Genomic DNA, 20,963 nt, shown 5'->3' on the forward strand with positions numbered 1-20,963 from the left:
TTGGCTCAGTGGCTAGAGCATCGGCCTGTGGACTAAAGGGTCCCAGGTTCGATTCCGGTCAAGGGCACATGCCCGGATTGTGGGCTCGATCCCTAGTGGGGGGTGTGCAGGAGGCAGCCAATCAATGGTTCTCTCTCATCATTGATGTTTCTATCTCTCTCTCCCTCTTCCTTCCTCTCTGAAATCAATAAAAATATATATATACAGTGGGGTCTTGACTTACGAGTATCCCGACTAACGAGTTTTTCGAGATATGAGCCGTCTCTCGGCCAATTTTTTGCTTTGAGTTGCGAGCTAAAATTCGGGTTACGAGCCAGCTTCAGATACCCCACTGCTAGTTGGCGCAGCGAACGTCACAGTGAACGCCACAACATCAGCCCAGCATCACCTGTCTCACTCGTTCACTTTTTGATTTGACATACGAGTAATTTGAGTTACGAGCTCCACCAGGGAACGAATTAAACTCGTAAGTCAAGGCCCCACTGTATATATAAATAGGGTCTAAAGGAAAACATTTCACCATAATAAAAGTGTTTTCTTTTAAGAAACAAATAAAAAAATGTTTCCAGGTGATTAAAAGTTAAAACTTCTAATCATGATGAATAACATCTTTCAGTTCCTAGAAGCTTCCTCAAAATAAACTAAATTAAAAGGACATCTAGTCATAAATGGGGTGTTGGGGAGAGAAAGTCTCTATCCTTTAGCCATCCCATTGGGCCTAGGTCTAGAAAATACTAATTTATACTTTACTGACCCAGAAATATCTATTCCTAGATATTAGTTGGAGCAGGGTGTGCAGCAGTAATATGTTCTAGAGCAGCAGTTCTCAACCTGTGGGTCGCGACCCCTTTGGGGGTCGAATGACTCTTTCATAGGGGTCGCCTAAGACCATCGGAAAACACATATATAATTACATATTGTTTTTGTGATTAATCACTATGCTTTAATTATGTTCAATTTGTAACAATGAAATTGGGGGTCACCACAACATGAGGAACTGTATTAAAGGGTCATGGCATTAGGAAGGTTGAGAACCACTGTTCTAGAGGGTTTGAAGCTAGGAGAAAGCCACAACGTCAAAAGGATCATTGGCAAAGAATTCTTATTATCTATTCTTATACTTCAATTTGGAAGAAGAATGTTGAAAAGGGACAAAACGAACTGTAGAGAGGAAAACATGGAGACGGTTAGAATGCAATAGTCCAGAACATTTTAAAAGGAACAGGATCAGGCAGCATACTTCTAATTGAGGGCTGCTACAGTTTCAATCACTACCCTTTTGAGAACTGACTCCCCTATCCTTTTTCTCTTTTCATCTCTGTTCTTTTCCACCTTCTGATTCTCTCAACCTTTCTTCCCCAACTTTGCCTAGTTGTAAAAAGGAAAAACAAAATCATCAAGATCTGACCTACATCTTAACATTGTCCACCACTGCTGTACCTCTCTATTATGGAATCTCCTCCTTCCAGGGGCAGGCTTTATCTCAATTTCAAAGCCATCTACTATAGTCAGGATTCTAAAGTGACCCACAGCCAGAAAATGGTTGGAAGTCCGCTGACCTACTAAAAGAAAGAATTATACAAAAAGGCAATATTTACTTACCACGAACCTGCTTTTTTATTTCTTTGGCAGAATCCAGCCATGTCTGTAAAAAGAAGAAAAGGCATTCATACAAATTTCCAAAACATAAACAAGAGAGTACCAGAAGCAGGATTACTGACCATTTCAAATAGTGCCTCTAGGTCAACCTACATTTCCAATATTCTTGTATTAATTTCACACAGCATAGAAATATGAAGCAGAGAAATATAAAGCCAGACAGTTGGGCTGGAATCCTAGCTCCACTACTTCCTAGCTGAGTGTCCCTTTTTAGGCATCTCTATACCTCAGTTTCCTTATCTACAGAATGAAATAGTAGTAGTAGTGCCTATCTCATAGAGTTATTATGAAGATTAAATGAATTAATGTATATAAAGCTCTTAGTAAACAAGAAATGCTAAATAAGCACTTGTTATTTTTATTACACTATAACAACTAGTAGAGACTATAACCAGGATTATTGACATCACCTAGATCTTATTTTTCCAGCTTTTCTATGTCAGCACAGCATCTGGCACATGGTTCATACTCAGTTAATGTTTACTGAATGACTATTTTATTTCCCCTGACTACTCTTGTCCACATTAATCCCTCCCCTTCACTGTTTTCCAATCCCACTTAAAATCTGCCCAGCACTGTAGTGAACCATATAAAATAATTGTATGTGAAAAGAGCCTCCCCCTTAACATCTTTCATAGGCTCCTTGGGAAACGTTTAAAGACAGAAAGTTCTAATTTGAATTGCTTCAAAGATTTTATTGACATAAGATGCATATAGAAAAGTACATAAATTACCAAAGCAAATATATAACAACACTAGAGTCCCAGTGCATGAATTCGTGCATGGGTGGGGGCCGGCTGGCCCCGCCCTGATTGGGGTAGAGAGGGCCGATCGGGGCTGAGGCTGGCCGGAGGGAGGGGCCGCGGGAGGTTGGCCAGCCAGCCCAACTCTGATAGGGGTGGGGGTGGGCCGATCGGGGGTGGGGCCGGCCTGGGAGAGGGGCCGCGGGTGGTTGGCCAGCCAGGGGAAGAGGCCATGGGAGGTTGACCGGCCGGCCCCACCACCCCGCAGTGCAAGTCATAGCGACAGGTCATCCTGGTCGTTCTGGCCATTCCGGTTACTTAGGGTTTTATAGAGAGATTACCAGCATCCCAGGAGCTCCTCTCACACCTCTTCCCAATCCCTTCCCATTCCCTCCACTAAAAAGTTTAAAACTGAATTTTAGTGGTATTTAGACAAGAGAAGTAAGGTGTTCCCTCTTCACTCTCTACCAACAAGGGCAAAGCACAGGTGACCATCCCATTTGCCCTACCAAAGAAATGAGCTTGAACACCACAATTTTCTATTTAACCACATACCACTTTAACTGTTATATAAAGACTAGAGGCCTGGTGCACAACATTCGTGCACTGGGGGAGCGGGGGGGGGGGGGGGGGTCCCTCAGCCCGGCCTGCACCCTTTAGCAGTCTAGGAGTCCTCAAGGGATGTCCGACTAACAGCTTAGGCCCGCAGTTGGACATCCTTAGCGCTGCTGCAGAGGCCGGAGAGGCTCCCTCCACCACTGCTGAGATCACCGGCCATCAGCCTGGCTTGTGGCTGAGCAGTGCTCCCCCTGCGGGAGCACACTGACCACCAGGGGGCAGCTCCTGCATTGAGCGTCTGCCCCCCGGTGGTCAGTGCACTTCATAGCGACCGGTCATTCTGCCGTTTGGTCGATTTGCCTATTACCCTTTTATTATATAGGATAGTTACTATAACAGACAATAAGCACAAGAGTGAGGACTAGTTTCCTTTTATCTCCCCTGCTTCCACAATTACAACAGCCGATTAAGAAATATATGTTAAAAATAGTACAATATAAAATTAATCTATAGTATAAAACTAGGCACACAGTTGTCTAAGGCTGTCAGAAAGGGGTAACCTGGGTGTTTCTTCTTTGTCTCTCATTAAGACCAAAGAAATTTAAGTTGTTTATAGACACTATAATGCAAGTAATCTAGGTTTCACTGCTTACATGTTTTAAAAAGCCACATTTAGACTGGCTGGTGTGGCTCAGTGGTTAAGCCTCAACCCATGAACCAGGAGGTCATGGTTCAATTCCTGGTCAGGGCACATGCCCAGGTTGCGGGCTCCATCCCCAGTAGGGAGCATGCAAGAGGCAGCCAATCAATGATTCTTTGTCATCACTGATGTTTCTATTTCTCTCTCCCTTCCTCTCTCTGAAATCAATAAAAACATATTTTAAAAATAAACAAGTCCACTAGTGATGTCAACCCAAATCTTCCTAGCAAAAGATAAGATCCCCCAAATGGCCTCCTACTCTGCAAGTATGTTTACAAAATTTATTTTAGTCTTTCTCATTTACCAGACAATAAAGACACAATCATAACTGGCATTTGCCCTTCAAAGCCAGTCATGAATCAATAGAACACAATCCATCCTTTCAGATAACTAAAAACTAAATTCCTCACACTCTTAATGTAATATTCATTATACTGGTGTTTGCTATTTGCCTGTGAAAGGTGATTTTCCCACTCCTAAGGTAAAATAATTCATCCACACATTCATCTATTACTCTATTCCTCACTCCCTATAGTAAGCCAGGCTGGATGGCTCCTAGATCCTCCAATGCTACTCTTTCAACTCCAGGCCTTTCTCTCTCCACTTCACTAGCCCATTTTATCCTGCAGTCTCAGCTTAGGCATCAGCTGTCCAGAGAGGACTTCCCTGGCTACATTCTCCCATGACGTCTTGTACTTCCATTTGTATGACACTCATCACACTTCACTGTAAGCTCCAGAGGGCAAGGACTATGTCTACCTATTTACAGCTATATCCATATCATCTAGTATAGCACCTGCAAATACTTGTTAAACTGAACTAAAGTCTTCATCATTAAATTTTGAGCTAAATATTTGCAATTTTTAGTTAATTGGCCCAGGAAATAATTCAAGTTTTCTGAAGTAAATACTTGACTTCTGCCTGGCCAGCATGTCTCAGTGGTTGAGCATCGACCTATGAACCAGGAGGTCATGATTCGATTCCTGGTAAGGGCTCATGCCTGGTTGTGGGCTCGATCCCCAGTGTGGGGCGTGCAAGAGGCAGCCGATCATTGGTTCTCTCTCATCATTGATGTTTCTATCTCTCTTCCTCTCTGAAATCAATAAAAAAATATATTTTTAAAAAATCCTTGACTTTTAACCTTTCTTCCCTCCTCTATATTCTCACACTTTTTTTATTTCCTTCAATTAACTTTACTGGTTTTCTTTTAGGTTGGAAGAAAATGTCAGATTCATTGTATAAGTGTTTAGCAATATTGGGACTTTATTCTCTTTTATAATGTTACTTTCAAATTATAAGTATGCAGCGGCAAAAGTAGGTTTACAGTTGTTCATATGGAAAATAATACAATAATTAATAAATAATAATACAAGGATAAACTCTGTGTTTTGCATACTCCCAACTATAAACCTACTTTTGCCAATCCCTGTATATCATAATTATCCTATAATTATAGTCAGATAATTATGATAGAACCATCCATTCAACAAAAATTTATTATAAACCTGCTACATACTAGATCAAATACTAATCGCATAATACATAAGGTTATTGGTATATATTTGCTAATCAGGATATCAAAGTTCTGTACTTTGCCTGTCTTTTAAAACTAAACAATAGATACTGTCAATGATGAAAGAACACAGCAGCAATGATATTTTTTCTTTAAAATTTTCATTCTAGTCTAGAGAAATAAGAATAACTCTAAGTGTACCGTGTCTTGTAGAGGCAGGCATAAATACATTAATTAACAACACAGCTTCTTACATTACCAGCAATTTCCTCACCTTGGAGGTTTCATTATCCCAAATGGCTAGACCAAAGTAGTCTTCTTCCAAAAGATTGAGGTGCTCACACACTCGCTTAAGTAAATCTTGTCCTTTTGCATGTTTCTGCAAAGATATACATATTTTAGTTGAGGTTTCCTCTTATTCCTGTATTCATCACCAAATAAAATAAAATGTCATTTTTCAATTTCCTCTTTTATCTAGTTTAAAAAATAGCTAATAGCTAACATTTAAGTGGATCACACAGTATAGTAGAACAATGTGAGTTATAAAAATCTTGCTTCATAATTTGTCAACTTATATATGCAACACACTTACAATGGCTTGGAAATAATGCTACAATTCAAAGCAAAATTCCAGCTTTCCTCCATCTACCACCAGCTCTTCACCTCCTTCCTAAACATAACATTCTTTATTTTTTGGTGCAATATTTCCTGAAGCTTGCTATGGGCTGCTGTCAGTCATCATGACCATCTGAATTAACTGAACCAACTGCTGACATTGACAGTTAGTGGCTATGGAAATTATTATACTCTATCATTCCCAGACCAAATGTCCCAAGAGAATAAACTATGTCTCAAGTCCGTTCAATCTCTTTCAGAAAAAATGCATGGAGTGTAAAATTCTAGATACCTACATATACTAACTATTGCAGTTGCTCTTTCAGATGTGCTACGAATCATTTTCTTAATATCTCTTTACCTAGAAAATAAACAACTGCCAAATGTGGGTACTTATATTCCTGTTTATAGTGAGGAAATGCCCTAACTTAGAAGCTAAGATTTAGAGTAAAAAAATCCTGGCTCTTCCATATACTAGCTAAATAATCTGAGTCTATTTAATCACTCTTTCTGAACATTGCTTTTGTATTTACGCCTGTCCTACCTATTGACTGGAACAGTTGGGGGGTGGGGGGGAAGAATCAAATGTGCTAATTAATGCCTTCTGATAAATATATTTTTTAAATGTCAAAACCTAGAAATAATTTTTGGAACATATACATGGCATGTCCTTCTCTCAATCAGCTGAGTTATTTTTAATGACTATTAGTAATTCATATAGATGTTAACTCACTTTCAGACTTAACCCATTCATATTACATCATTTTCTCATCTATGTTTTCACTCTAAATGACATAGATGATTTGGGAATTCTTCACAACAATTGCTTTATATCAAGCATATAATTGACAATTACTGCTCTAGTTTAAAAAATAGCTAACAGATTTTTAAGGATTTTAACTTGTCTTGAAGGAGCAAAAGAGTAACTGAATAACTCACATTTTTATTCAATCTTGATTCAATTTTTTATTCTTTCAGAAAATCGAGAATTTTAAGAATTGGCATTACTTGATTTAAATTTTTTATATCCTATATAATGGGGATAAAGAAATACATTAAATAAACTAAAGCTTATCAAGGTTTAGAGAGGAGAGCAGAAGTGAACACATAGTAAATTTTTTTTACAAATATAATTTGGCTCTGGCTGGTGTGGATCAGTTGGTTGGGCATTATGCCATGCCCAAAAGGCTGCAGGCTTGATCCCCAATTGGGGGAGCATGCAAGAGGCAGCCTTTCGATGTTTTGCTCTCACATGGATGTTTCTCTCTCTCTCTCCCTCTCTTCCACTCTCTCTAAAAATCAATAAAAATATTTTTAAAAATTTGTTTTGATTATAAAAGTAACATATACTCAATTCACAAGATTTGACAGATGCAGAAAAAAAACCTGAGGAAAAGAGACTCACTCATAATCAATCCTTCTACACCTCTACCTCCAGAAAAATCACTATTAACATTTAAGCCCATAGAAATTGTCATTATACTGGGTCTTATCTCAGGCCATCACACCACTTACCCAATCCTACATGAAATAATTTGTAAGAATTCTAACCACCAAAACTTAAAATGTACTTACTTCTACAACACATTCATAAACTGTGTCATCCAACAAAGAAACCTTGCAATGCATGTTTCTGTGTCTTCTGATTGATTTCTGGGAAGCTTTTAATTCTCTTTCTGCTTTTGATTCAGGGCTTTCTTCTTTCACTTCTATTTTAGAGCACTCTTCAACTCCTCCTCCTTCCTTAGTTTCAAAATCTGGATCTTCTGTGCGTTCTTCCTGAGCAGGCTACATATGCATGACATCACCAAGTCAATAATAAAGACATTTAACAAAACATGCTGTATATACTTCTACCTATAATAAGGCTACCACTAACAGTACTAACTGAAGAAGAAAAACGGTTGAAACAAATATAAGTGATGCTAATATTAAATAATTATTTTTCTATAAAAGATATTACGATCTCCCAAAAGAACTACAGACTCTCCTATTCTTAAAACTACATAACAGAAGGTAGAATCCCATTTTTCAAATCAATAAATGAAGGTTTCAGGTAAATTAGAGGACACCATTCTGTTGCTTTCAGCATTATATATTCTTCCTGATTATGCCATTATATAATTTTAAAGCCTATCAAAATTTTAACATCTCTGTGCCATGCTCCTCAATTTTAACAAGGTAGCGTAATGAATTGCAAAATGAGATGTGATTTGTCATGTATTCAAAATTTTATGAATGGCTAAGAGGGGTTCTTGGGACCAATTTTAGAGCACAAAGCAACATATATAGTAGGCTAACTGTAACTACCAATTAACTGATACCAGGTATCAATCATGATAAATACAAAGAAGGTTTAAAGAAGCAAGAGACAAATTGAAATATGGGTCTCCTGGTGCCTGAACTGTTATGAGGCTATTTTTTTTTACCTCTATCCATCTTTGAATGTATCTTCGTATAACTTACATTTATATCCCAAAGTGATACAACTAAGTGGAATAAGATTTTGGCAGACTTTTTTCAAGCACGACAAAATTCTTTTCATTTAAAAGAATACATGGCTGACTTTTAGGAAAAATAATTTAATTATTTGGCGCCTGCATTACATGTTGGAAGAGGTCTGTCTAAAAGGAGCCTTCCAAACCTCATGACCCTCTTAAATGCAACCTCTTCAGAGAGGCCTTCATTGGGTATCCTACCCATCCTATTCTTCACATCAGTACCTTCTGTGTTGCCTTCATAACACTTATTATGATAAATAATTATTTGTATTTACCACTTTTTGTCTCCTCCATTAGACTATAAAGTCATCAAGAGTAGGGATGATATTTGTTTTATAAAAATAAAGCAAACATTTACATAACAAATACAAAAGCATTACTCATATGAACTCATTTTATCTTCATAATAAACTCTGGGGAGGGTACTATTATTATCCCCATTTGACAGATAAGAAACTGAAGCCAGAGAAATTCAAGTAACTTGGGATCATACAGTTAATAAGTCACATATCAGTCTGGCTCCAAAATTCATCATATCAAACTTCTTTACTATATTATAGTTTTTATTTACTAATGTATATTCAGGGTCTGGTACACATAGTAGGTTTTCAATAAACAATTGTTTAATGAGTAAATAAATATTAAAAACTGACACATGGCTTCCAACAAAATCTAAGGCACTCTAGATGAAAAAATAGTACAGTCCTATAAGGCAAACACACTTTGTTAAAAATTCTGGATAGAAAAGGACCAGGCAAATGAAATTCTCCTACAAGTAAGAAATATGGTTAAGCAATAAGGTTCTGATCCACAATGCTGTGATTTTAAATACTAGCTTCCATAAAGCCCTAAATCAGTGGTTCTCAACCTTCTGGCCCTTTAAATACAGTTCCTCATGTTGTGACCCCCAACCATAAAATTATTTTCGTTGCTACTTCATAACTGTAATGTTGCTACTGTTATGAATCGTAATGTAAATATCTGAAATGCAGGATGGTCTTAGGCGACCCCTGTGAAAGGGTCGTTCGACCCCCAAAGGGATCGCGACCCACAGGTTGAGAATCGCTGCCCCAAATAGTTTGCTCCTTTAAACAATATCCTCTTGAAATTTTATTATTTATTTTATTTCTTTTTCTTTATATGTAGATAAATACCTAAACACAATTTATCCCAATTCTGAATTAATGAAATTTCAATGAATGAGATTTTAAATAAATCTAGAATTAATTTTGTCTGTCATGTGTTTCAACTTCAGTACAAATACTATGATCTTTAGACAAAATGACCCTGATTCAAATGCTAACTACAATGAGATATGGATTTTTTCCCTACATAAAGCAGAGGACCCAAAAAAGCAGTTAAAAACCTCTTGAAAGTACCAGGCTTCCTGAAAGAGGGTAGAATTTAACTATTGGTATTCTTCAAATAAAATTAACAATATTAAGATATGTAGTGTATCTTGGCCTTTACTGAGTAACAATAACTAACATTGAGTGCTTACTAAATGCCAGGCAATAACTTGAGACTTTACATGTTTATCTCTTTTAATCCTCATAATTGCCAAATGAGGTGGATATTATTATCCTCAGAGGAGGAAAACGATAAAGCAAAAGTGTCACTTCTCTGTGATTTGAACCCTCTAGTCTGATTTCATAACCTGCATTCTTAACTATTACACTATATAGTAAATCTTATGTTCAATCTTGTTTCACTACTAGCAAGTATGTAATTACAACTTTATCCTAAATTTTACTCTTAGCACGTTTATTATACAATATTTCTAGAAATACATGTAATACTTTAGAAAATTCTAATAAAACTGTATAGCCCAAACCTGAGACCTATGAACTATATATATAAAAGCCTAAGCGACTGTATGACCAGTCGCTATGACGCGCACTGACCACCAGGGGCAGACGCTCAATGCAGGAGCTGCCCCCGGTGGTCAGTGCGCTCCCACAGTCAAACTCTTGCAGTCGGCCAACCTCCCGTGGTCTCTCCCCACTAGCCAGCCCTGATCAGCCCCTATGGACCCTGATCGCCGGCCAGGCTGAGGGACCCCACCCGTGCACAGATTCATGCACCGGGCCTCTAGTAAAAATATATAGGACTTAGACTTTTACAATGCAGATAATACTCACATGCTTCAGAAATAAAAAGACTGAAAATTTCCCCATGTTTTTGGACAAATGAACAAATCCAGAGCTCATGTTTAGTTAGCTACACTGGTGACACAATTAAGACCTCAAATTACTATATATTACAATGGTGATATAAAGACCTAGACTTTCTCATCTGTATCTTATACTCTGTGGTAATATGATCCAGTTAGAAAAGATGACAAAAATAAGGCAGGCATGGCTCAAATCTATCACATACCTCTGGATGGCTTGAATCTATCACATGGCTTTAATGAGATTTCCATTAAAAAATCATGTCTGCTGATAACTATCCCATTCCTAATAACTCCAACAAAATTAACTCTAAACCACCTGAATTCTTTTTTCCCTTTTATTAAATATCATGGATATGTTCCACAATAACAGTAAAATGTTATATAGGCTGAATAAATTCATTTGATAAGTTCTTTTCTTTCATTTTGTTTTCTTTGATTTATACCGTATAAGAAGAATCAAGTTTCCATTGACTACATTTATTTCCTTATTTTTTTAGTTTTATTTTTTAATTATAGTTTACATTCAGTATTATTTTGTATTAGTTTCAGGTATATGACATAATGGTTAGACAATCATATACTTTACAAAGTAGTTCCCCTGATATTTCATCTGGCGCCATACATAGTTATTACAATATTATTGACTATATTCCCTGTGCTGTACTTTACATCCCCATGGCTACAGTAATTTCTTTAGAGCAGAAACTCCAAAGCTTCATGTTACTTATTACTATCAATCCCAAGTCAACTGGCTAATAACAAATAAAACCTAATGTTCTTAAATGAAAAATAAAGTGTCTAACCTACCTTCATTACACCCACTTCCCACACATTCACATATCCTTACCTGTGTTTCTGCACTGCTTAATGAGTGAAGATCCAAGGATGGGTCTGTTTTGAGTTCAGGTTCAGGAGCTGCAATTGGGGCCTTTAAAATGACTTCTTCATCAAGACTGGTTGCAAATTCTATGTCTTTCTGACCTTCTTCACCTTTCTCTTTAGCTGACTCTACTTCTTTGCCTTCTTCCTCAGAGACCTGAGATTTAGGCCTTTTGAGAAATGAGGAGAACAGCCGTGACAGGCCCCTGTTTTCTGATGTCCGCTCTTTGTTCTTGGTCAAGTCTTCATGTGTAGGAGTGTCTCCATTAGATGTTTTCAGCTTCTGCTCACACTGATTATCTCCCTCAGCTGCTGCTTGAGAAACCTCTCCCAGCTGAGTTTCTTGTTGGCCTGAGTTTATAGCTCCCTCTCCCTCTTCCTTCTGTTGTTGGTGCTGTGAATTTTCAGCCTCAGCCACTAAACTCTTCTCTGTTGTCATGATGTTGCTATTAAAAAGAAGTTGGAAAAGGAGGCTATTATAAGCAAAACACATTACCGTAGGCGAAACCCTAAATCAGGTCAAGTGTGCTAAAATTAATATATTTAGGTATTTAATCGCCAACAGACAATACTGCAGTCCATTAAACATTAGGCTTTCCATTAAAGCACGAAAGTATTTACCAATACATCCTGAATAAATTATTAATGCCTTGTCTTGCTAAAGATATTCACAGAGAAATTAGCTTAAAATAGTACCCCTTGAGGTCACCTTAATGAAATATATCATATTTTAAATTCAATGCTCAGAACTGTATAGAGCAAACAGTTTATCCTGCCTAAAAAAGGATCTTATTTGTATAATGTCTTCTGAGGGTATCAATCTGAAGGTGCAAGGTTGCAAGAATTATTCCTCTATACCCCAAAAGATGAGATGAAAAGCCCCCCCCAACTCTTTAATGTTCTTTCTCCCCTATATTTCTTAGAATGCATAGACTTCTCTATTAAGAACAACAAATTCAGAATTCTGATCATTTATCAAACTTGATGACAACAACAATGACAAGTTAAAAGAATCACACACAAAATTCCTTAGGTTTTCCTGTTGCAATACTAAATTACAGGGTTTTATAGAAGTATCCCACTTTAAGTTCTTTAAGACCTTTTTCCTCTGACAAATGTGATTTTGAATGCTCAGCATTTTTAAGAGTAGGCAGTTAAACTACTACAGTGTAAAGAAATAATAGAGAAAAAGAAACAAAATAGAGAAGAAAATTTTAGAAAGCAAACAATTCAATTGTAGGAAAGGAGGAGAAGGTAGGTTATAGACCTCACAAATTTCAAATTTGTTGGTTTCCAGCCTCTTGATCTCAAAATCCCAGTATTATTAATCAAGCCTTACAATAATAGCCAAAAAGCACTGTCATACCTTGTGACCAAATAATAACCAACACACAAGGTAACTTTTGAGACACTAGGCAATGAAGTTGACTATTGATGATCTTACACTTTGATTCACTGTTACTAGTATATCTGAAAGTACTCCACTCAAAAAGCAGCATTTATGTTGTCTTTACATCTGCTCCATACTATTTACATGAAGAAATTGTATTTGGATGCTAACAATCTGAATTAATTAACTATATTTAGTTCATTCCCTCCTCAGGCCCTTCGCACTTGCTCTTCTCTCTACTTAGGATGATGTTCTTCTCCAAAGCTGATCTTCTTCTCATTATTACCTTCTCTGCTCAGAAGTCACCTCCTTAGGCCTCCCACATACACCCTGTCTAAAGTAGTGGCCCTTTGTCCTTCAGATGGCCTCTCACCACTACTGCACTTATTATTATCTACAATTATCCTGTTACCTTATTTGTTTACTGGTTTAGTGTCCTCTCCCTTTTTCTCCCCCAGCTAAAATGTAAGTTCCATGAAGACAGAATAATACCTGGCACATTATAGACCTTCATAAAAGTTTGTTTAATTCATTCACTTCAACTGAATAAACCTGACAAATATAAACTGCAAAGGCATTCTCTAAATTTATTCAAGCACATTTACTTCAAATGCATGACTATTCAACAAATCCTTATCAAGCACCTAGCGCATAAGGCTGATCAGAATTAAATAAATAAATAATCACAAAAAGAAATAGTCTATGGACCAACAAACTCATCCTGACAAACCTGTTTTACATGTAGCCAAATTATTCACATTACAAATGATAGAATGGGTAACCAGTGGAAAAGATACAAAGAAGTCAAGCAGTAAAACAGGATAAATACTCTACAAATAGGCCCTTCCTCTGTAAATAATACTATTTTTCATTCTGGATAAAAAATCCAAAAGGAGATAACTGTTTATGTAATGTCAGAAAGAGGTCTTCTGATTTAAAAAAAAAATCAGAACATCACTGAAGATAAAGTAATGAATTCCCATTCCATTTCAATCCTAACCCTCCAAACCCTAGGAATTACACCCCATCTGGTATCAAAGATACACTTGTTTTAACAGTGAGCATCTGTTGACTTCAGGCAAATCAGATCTTTAAAAACCTGATACTAAGCAGATTGCAAGTGCTGGACTCTATCTTTCACCTTTTTTGTATCTCTTTCTAACATTAGTACGGTCAGTACTCCATTAATGCTTCTTGGGTGGAAAACTTTATAAAAACAGTACAGTTTGGCACCACTAAGAAAATTTCCCTTACAATCACCATTTAGGGATAAAGTTTAATGATTTACTCTTCAAATTAGCTCACGGAACACCTATAAATGTTTACTGGGTGCTAATCATGCATAAAGTTTTGGCTCAGCTCTTTGAGAGGGACTAAAAATGGGTAATACACAATTCTTAAGGAACTAAGACATATACAGCCCTATAGGGTCTACTTCCAAAATATAGTAAGTAGTCCCGACTGGTTGGAATAGGGATATAAAAGGGAAGTAGAAAGAGGTAAGGTTATATAGTTACCATTTAAAATTATTCTAGGTTATGAGGCTTGATGAAAAAGGTGAAGGGATTAAGAAACAACCAAAAAAAAAATACTCAGACACAGACAACAATAAGGTGATTACCACAGGGGAAGGGGGGTGAGGGGAGGTAGAAGAAGGTATGTGGGGAGGGGAGGAAAAAGAATAAAATAATTCTAACTGAAATAATAATAATAGTAGCTACCATTTATTGAGCACCTACTAAATACCATATATTATTCTACATACTTCACCACTTACAACCATTCTATAAGGTAAGTGTCTTCATTGCCCAGATAAACAGGTTCTGGGAGGTTAAAATTTTTTCCCCTCAGATTATAAAACTAAGCCATGCTTTAATGAAACTATTAATATACTACAGGGTAGTGATTCTACTGTAAATTCCCAGGATAGTACTTGTCTTTCTAAAACTTGGTACTTCAGACGCTTCTACTCCACTGTTCTCTGCTAAAGAAGCCCCTATCTGTTAAAAATTTAAGAACAGGCTATTCAGTCTGGCCAAGACCACCTCTGTTCCCACAAGTCTCAAGTCCCCCATTTATTTACATATTTATCTTTCCATACAGTGTATGTAAAGATAGAATGGGGAGACAGGGAAAGACAGGCAAAGAGGAGATTTTTAAAAAGGACTTGAATAACATGCTAAACAGTTTGGACTTTATCCTGAAGGCAATGGAGAACCACTGAAGGTTTCTAAACAGTGAAGTGGGTAAACAAAGTGAGGGCGGGAGAGGCTAGAGAAAGAAAGAAACTTGGCAAACGACTGAGTAAATTCAGGTTATCAGTGAATAAATTCACAATGGGAATCCCTAGGGAAGCGGAAACAAATACCGAGCAGAGAAATTTGAAAAGCCTTTGCAACCAAAGCTTAAGAATGACTGTTGCCCTTATTTTCATTAGCATGCTTATTCTCTAGCTTATTCTCCAGCTTATTTTTATTATGCTTCTCATTAACCCAAGCAGTTTCATGTCTGAGTCTGTCATTTTTATAATCACCTTCCTTGACCCACTCTGATAAACAGCTTAATAAATGAGGGATAGCAATACAACCAAAACAGAAAAGAGAGGGAAGAGAGATGGGTATCTCACAGGCATCTCAATACACATGTCCAAAAGTAAAGTCTTGATTCTCTCTTCCTGTCCCAGTAAATTGTTCAATCATATCATTCAGTAGCTCAGACCAGATACATAACCATCATCCTTGTCTCAGTCTTCTCCATTTCCCTTCCCAATAAAATCTATGTCAATCCTATAGAGTCTACCTCCAAAATATATTTAGAATCAGTCCACCTTTCCTCTTCTCTACTGCTACCATGCTTATGTAAGCTTCTTTCACTTCTCACTGAACTACAGATCCTTGAATGATGATCTCAACAACCTCACCATGTTCTATTTTCTTCCTTGCCTCTATAGTCACACTAGTCAAGTGCTTTCCTGCCTTAAATTGTTGGTACATGCCATTTTCTTAGACTGGAACACACCCCATCCCTTGCAACAAGTCTAGTTTCTTCTTATAGTTCAAGTTCCAGCTAGAATAAGTCCTCCTTAGGCAATCTTCCTTGACTACCCTAACATCTACAAAACTCTCCCCATAAGTCACTTCCCAGTCCTCTATTCCAGAACCTATTTATTTCCTTCACAGAATTCTCTCAGTGTGTAAGAACATACTTGTTGTTTACCTGTGTAATATCTGCCTTCCCCACTGCACCATCATCTACATTGTAATATCCATGACAGAAGGGCTGTTTCCACAGTACATATACCTAGTACCTAGCACAGAACTTGTGCCACCTAGCACAGAACCTAGTACTAGCACAGAACCTAGTGCCTAGTACAGAACACTGTAGGTATTCAGTAAATATTTGTTCCGTAAATGAATTACTATAAAGAAAAAGAATTTAGGTTTAACAATATCAATTATACACGTACAGGCTGAAGGTTATACAATTTGAGATAGTTCACAAGAAAAGGATGTTGAGGTCTTGATTGAACATGCTCCAGAGATAAAATTCTAAAATAGCTAACTTTACTGCATTTCTAGATTTATAGGAACCACAGCACTCATTTGACTCATCAACATATATTTTCTGAGAACATTATTATGTTCTATGCAACATGGTTAGTGGGGCTACAACAGAGAGAAAGACAAACACAGTCCCCGACTTCTGGGCTTCGCTCCCATGCAGAAGATCATGGAAAGTAACAATCCCTCAGTTCTCATTATTTATATTACATCTTAAAACTTACATTCAGTTCTGGACAGTTTATTTAAAAGAAACCAGAATCTGTCTGAAGAAGAAATAAAAGATGGAATTTGAAAGCATATCATAAGATAAATAATTGAAAGATATTAGAATGCTTAGCCTAGAAAAAGAGAATCCAAGGCAGGGACTTGATTGTGGCCCTCACAAATTTCAGGAGTTGCCAAATTCTATGTGTTTCTTAAGGGCAGAACTCAGATTAGTCTGTGGAAATTACAGAGACACATTCTTCATCCCAATAAAGTAAACGAAATTCCAAATAATTCAAGATATCCAATATTTATATCCAAATATATATCCATAGAATTCAAGCTTATACTGAGACAATGTCTGGATGTAACCTAAAAGTACACCACTCAGGCCCTCCCAGAAGAATACACTACCCCTAAAATGTCTAGGCATCACAGAAACATATGAGACCAAAAAAATCATGTTCCATAGGACTGAGTTTTACTTCTTTTAAGTGTTAGTTTAAGTGGGTTGATTAGGAATAGTGAGCTTATTATCAATGGAAATATTCACTCAGAAGCTGAAGATCATCTGTTATGGATGCCAGAGAAAGAGTTCTTCCATTAAGTGGGTCCTTACATTAACTGACCTTTAAGGTCCCATCCAATGCTAAGATTTTACAGGAAGGAAAGTAAGGACTAAAACAAAAGAAACAGTAAGCTAGTGATGCAACTGGTTTTTTTCTTTAAGGCTTTATTTTAAATTTTTAAAGATTTATTGCTTTTAGCCCTAACCGGTTTGGCTCAGTGGATAGAGCGTCAGTCTGCGGACTCAAGGGTCCCAGGTTCGATTCCGGTCAAGGGCATGTACCTTGGTTGCGGGCACATCCCCAGTAGGGGGCGTGCAGGAGGCAGCTGATCGATGTTTCTCTCTCATCGATGTTTCTAACTCTCTATTCCTCTCCCTTCCTCTCTGTAAAAAATCAATAAAATATATTTTTTAAAAAGATTTATTGCTTTTAGAAAGAGAGCAACATTGAAAGAGAGAGACATTGATTTGTTGTTCCACTTATATATGGATTCATTAGTTGATTTTTATATGTGCCCTGACCTGGGATAGAACATGCAACCTTGGCATATCAGGCAGATACTATGTGGCCAGGGTAAAGCCTTATTTTAAAGTCAGAATTACCATTTAGGTTAGAAGCTGGAGGGGGAAAAAGAAGAAGAAAAGAAAAAGGCCCTTTTACTTCTCTAATCAGACAACAAAATCCAGTGGCATTCTTTCAGACATAAAGGAAAAAAAATGTTCAAATATTGAAGTTTCAAAAAGTATGCTAAAGGATAGTTTGTTTCCCAATAAAATCAATCCCCTCAAAACCACAGGAAAGTGTCTTTCCTTTAGAATTAAATCACACAATTAACACTTCTAGAAAAACAGGACAACCCACTTACATTTTTGCAGGTTAAAATGGTAATTTAAAACATACAAGAGTTATTTTGTGATTCCCCTCTATCCTTCCAAAATTATTTGGATCTTAAACTACTCCTTACGTAGACTTTTAAAGAATACTTGAGATACTGAGTGAATCAGGAATGTCAGCATGAACATGCTGTTTTCAACAAGTTGCTTTTTAATTTAAGTCATCTCTATGGTAACTAACACCATTGAATCAACTCATTCATAGATATTTTTAAATAAACAAACCCTTACTCATCTCCTTCTAGGAAGACCAAATATATATCCATAGAATTCAAGCTTATACTGAGACAATGTCTGGATGTAACCTAAAAGTACACCACTCAGGCCCTCCCAGAAGAATACACTACCCCTAAAATGTCTAGGCATCACAGAAACATATGAGACCAAAAAAATCATTTTCCATAGAACTGAGTTTTACTTCTTTTAAGTGTTAGTTTAATAATTCTGAATAAAAACCATTATATAGACTATATGCTTCCTTGTTTCATTTTAAAAACCTATAGAACATAATTAAGCTTTTATTGATTTAGTCATCATTATGTACCTCAAGTACTATGCAATGATAATGTCCTCAGGGCTGCTGAAGTCTGTAGGGTCAGAAAGCTCTGCCATGAGAATACCTGAGTACTTTATTTTTTAATTTTTTGTATCAGCCTTTAATAGTTTTCCTGTTTGTCCATTTGCAAAATTAACTCACATTTCTTGCTGATGTCAAGGTGGCCTGCCAACAAGTAGTTTCCAATATCTCCTCTTCTACCATTTACTCGGAAGCCAATAGCCAAGTGTGTTAAAATTGTGTCTAAAATAAGAGTTAAGTACTAAGAAAGAGTAAAAGACTAAAGCTTCACGTTACTGGGATAACTTCAACACATGGACTTTATGAAATCTATTTTAGCCCTCCTCCAAATAGATTCCAGAGTATCAGTATCTTTCTTTCATATAAGGTACTTGGAGTCAAATACATTTTCCTAAATGATTGAAATTAGAAAAGTTCTTATATTACTTCAATTGTATAACTTAATTCTAAACTGAAAACTGAAGTAAATTCTCAGAATAAAAGTCAAAATCTTTTCTACCACCTCTCCTGCCTAAAATTGGAGACCCCACTGCACTTTTTTCCCTTTTCCTTTAATTTTCTTTGCCCTTATTATTCTTTAATGACACACTATATAGTTTTTCCCTATTTATTTTATTTATTGTCTATTTACCCCACTAGAAAAATGTAAAGTCCATTGAAGCAAGAGATTTTACCTGTCTTGTTCATTCATATCTGGCACTTAGAATGCTGCACCAATAAATGAGCAAATGAATAAAATAAACTAATCTTAATATGCTTAATGCCCCAAAACTATTTTCCTCAAGATAAAAGATGTACACAAGTCATTTGATAAACAGTAAAGAAATTCAGAGTCCAGACATACTCAAGAATACAAAAGGCTTATTTATATATTGAAGTTATTCAGAGACTTCAGATGTGGATATAGTAACTCCTTTTAAAATAAATTGATGATGGGCAATAATATCAGAAACTTTGTATTACTTTTTTAAAGCTTTTTTAATAATAAATACTCACTATTTTAAAGAAAAACATTTCCTCATAAGGCAAATACTTTTGTAATTTAATTATAAAACAATTAGCTAAATTTTTGTGTTGCCTAGCCACATAAGAAAATTAATATGCCAAGGCCTTAAAAATGCTCAAGTTTATTCCAAATATTTTCTTGTGTAGTCCAGATAGTCTCTAACAAAGGTAACACTCAAAAGAAATTAGAGTGATGAGAATCAATGCAAATGGCAATGACCTTAGAGTCCCTCAGGGTGCACAGTTCTGGGTCAGATCCCAGGAGTCTGAGTCCAGAGAGAAGTAGGCTTAGCCATTCCTACCTAACTTCTAGGTCATTTTTATTTATATGTGCTCTGAAAAAATAAGATTGTGTTTCAATACTGCCAAGAGAATCATGCACCAAACTAGATACTAGAAACAGTGTTAACTAATTCTATATCTACATCTGATTCATTCTTCTCTTTGATACGGTCTCCAGACTACACCTATTTTTTAAGTAATAATACCCTAAAAGGTTTCCTTTCTATCAAAAATAACTTGAAAAAATTCTTAAAAAGTAATTATAAAATGCTTCCCTGAATTATTTAGGTTTTATAAAAATTTTTAAACAGTATAATAAAATTCTCTTTGGAGGCCAATGAGAATTACAATATAAAAACAGCTTTTTTCCATAATAAAACAACAAAATAGTTTTCTTCTTCCTCCTTTGAGGAGAGTAAAAATTAAAGTTATATCATAATTATAAATAATATAAAAAACCCACTCACTAATTCAAACAAACTCATTCACTAATTTTAAAATATGTGATTCCTGTGTGTCTGGTAATAGAATAATTGCCACGAGAACAATATCAGCATATCTACATTTAAAAGAATGAATCTGGCCGAAACCGGTTTGGCTCAGTGGATGGAGCGTCGGCCTGCGGACTGGGGGGGTCCCGGGTTCGATTCCGGTCGGGGGCATGTGCCTGGGTTGTGGGCACGTCCCCAGTGGGGGGCGTGCAGGAGGCGGCTGATCGATGTTTCTCTCTCATCGATGTTTCTAGCTCTCTATCTCTCTCCCTTCCTCTCTGTAAAAAATCAATAAAATATATTTAAAAAAAAAAAAAAAAAAAAAAAAAAAAAAATAAAAGAATGAATCTGGACCTGTACCTTATACCATATACAAAATTTAACTCAAAATGCATTTGGTCCTAATATAGAAACTACAACTATAAAACTCTTAAAAGAAAACATAGATGTAAATATTCATGACCTTGGATGAGGTAATGGTTTCTTAGATAATGACAGCTAAAACACAAGTAACCAAGGAGAAAATACATAAGTTAGAGTTCCTCAAAATTTTTTCTTTTATGCTTCCCAAGGGCACCACCAAACAAGTGAAAATAAATCCTACATAACTTAAGATCTTTATTACTGTTCATAATAATCCAAAAT

The 20,963-nt window shown here is 36.4% G+C and overlaps 1 protein-coding gene across 1 annotated transcript in view; it reads right to left on the reverse strand.

The window, feature by feature from the left end:
* The window catches only part of EPB41 (erythrocyte membrane protein band 4.1), a 91,350-nt gene extending 79,560 nt beyond the window's left edge, over positions 1 to 11,790 (reverse strand). Inside the window, 4 exon segments of the mRNA XM_023761024.1 lie at positions 1,603 to 1,645; positions 5,448 to 5,552; positions 7,364 to 7,576; positions 11,313 to 11,790. Coding sequence (XP_023616792.1) covers positions 1,603 to 1,645; positions 5,448 to 5,552; positions 7,364 to 7,576; positions 11,313 to 11,783 — 832 coding nt within the window. The 5' untranslated portion in view covers positions 11,784 to 11,790.
* Positions 11,791 to 20,963: the final 9,173 nt, after the last annotated feature.

Source organism: Myotis lucifugus, unplaced genomic scaffold, assembly GCF_000147115.1.
Source record: "Myotis lucifugus unplaced genomic scaffold, Myoluc2.0 scaffold_197, whole genome shotgun sequence".
NCBI lineage: Eukaryota > Metazoa > Chordata > Mammalia > Chiroptera > Vespertilionidae > Myotis > Myotis lucifugus.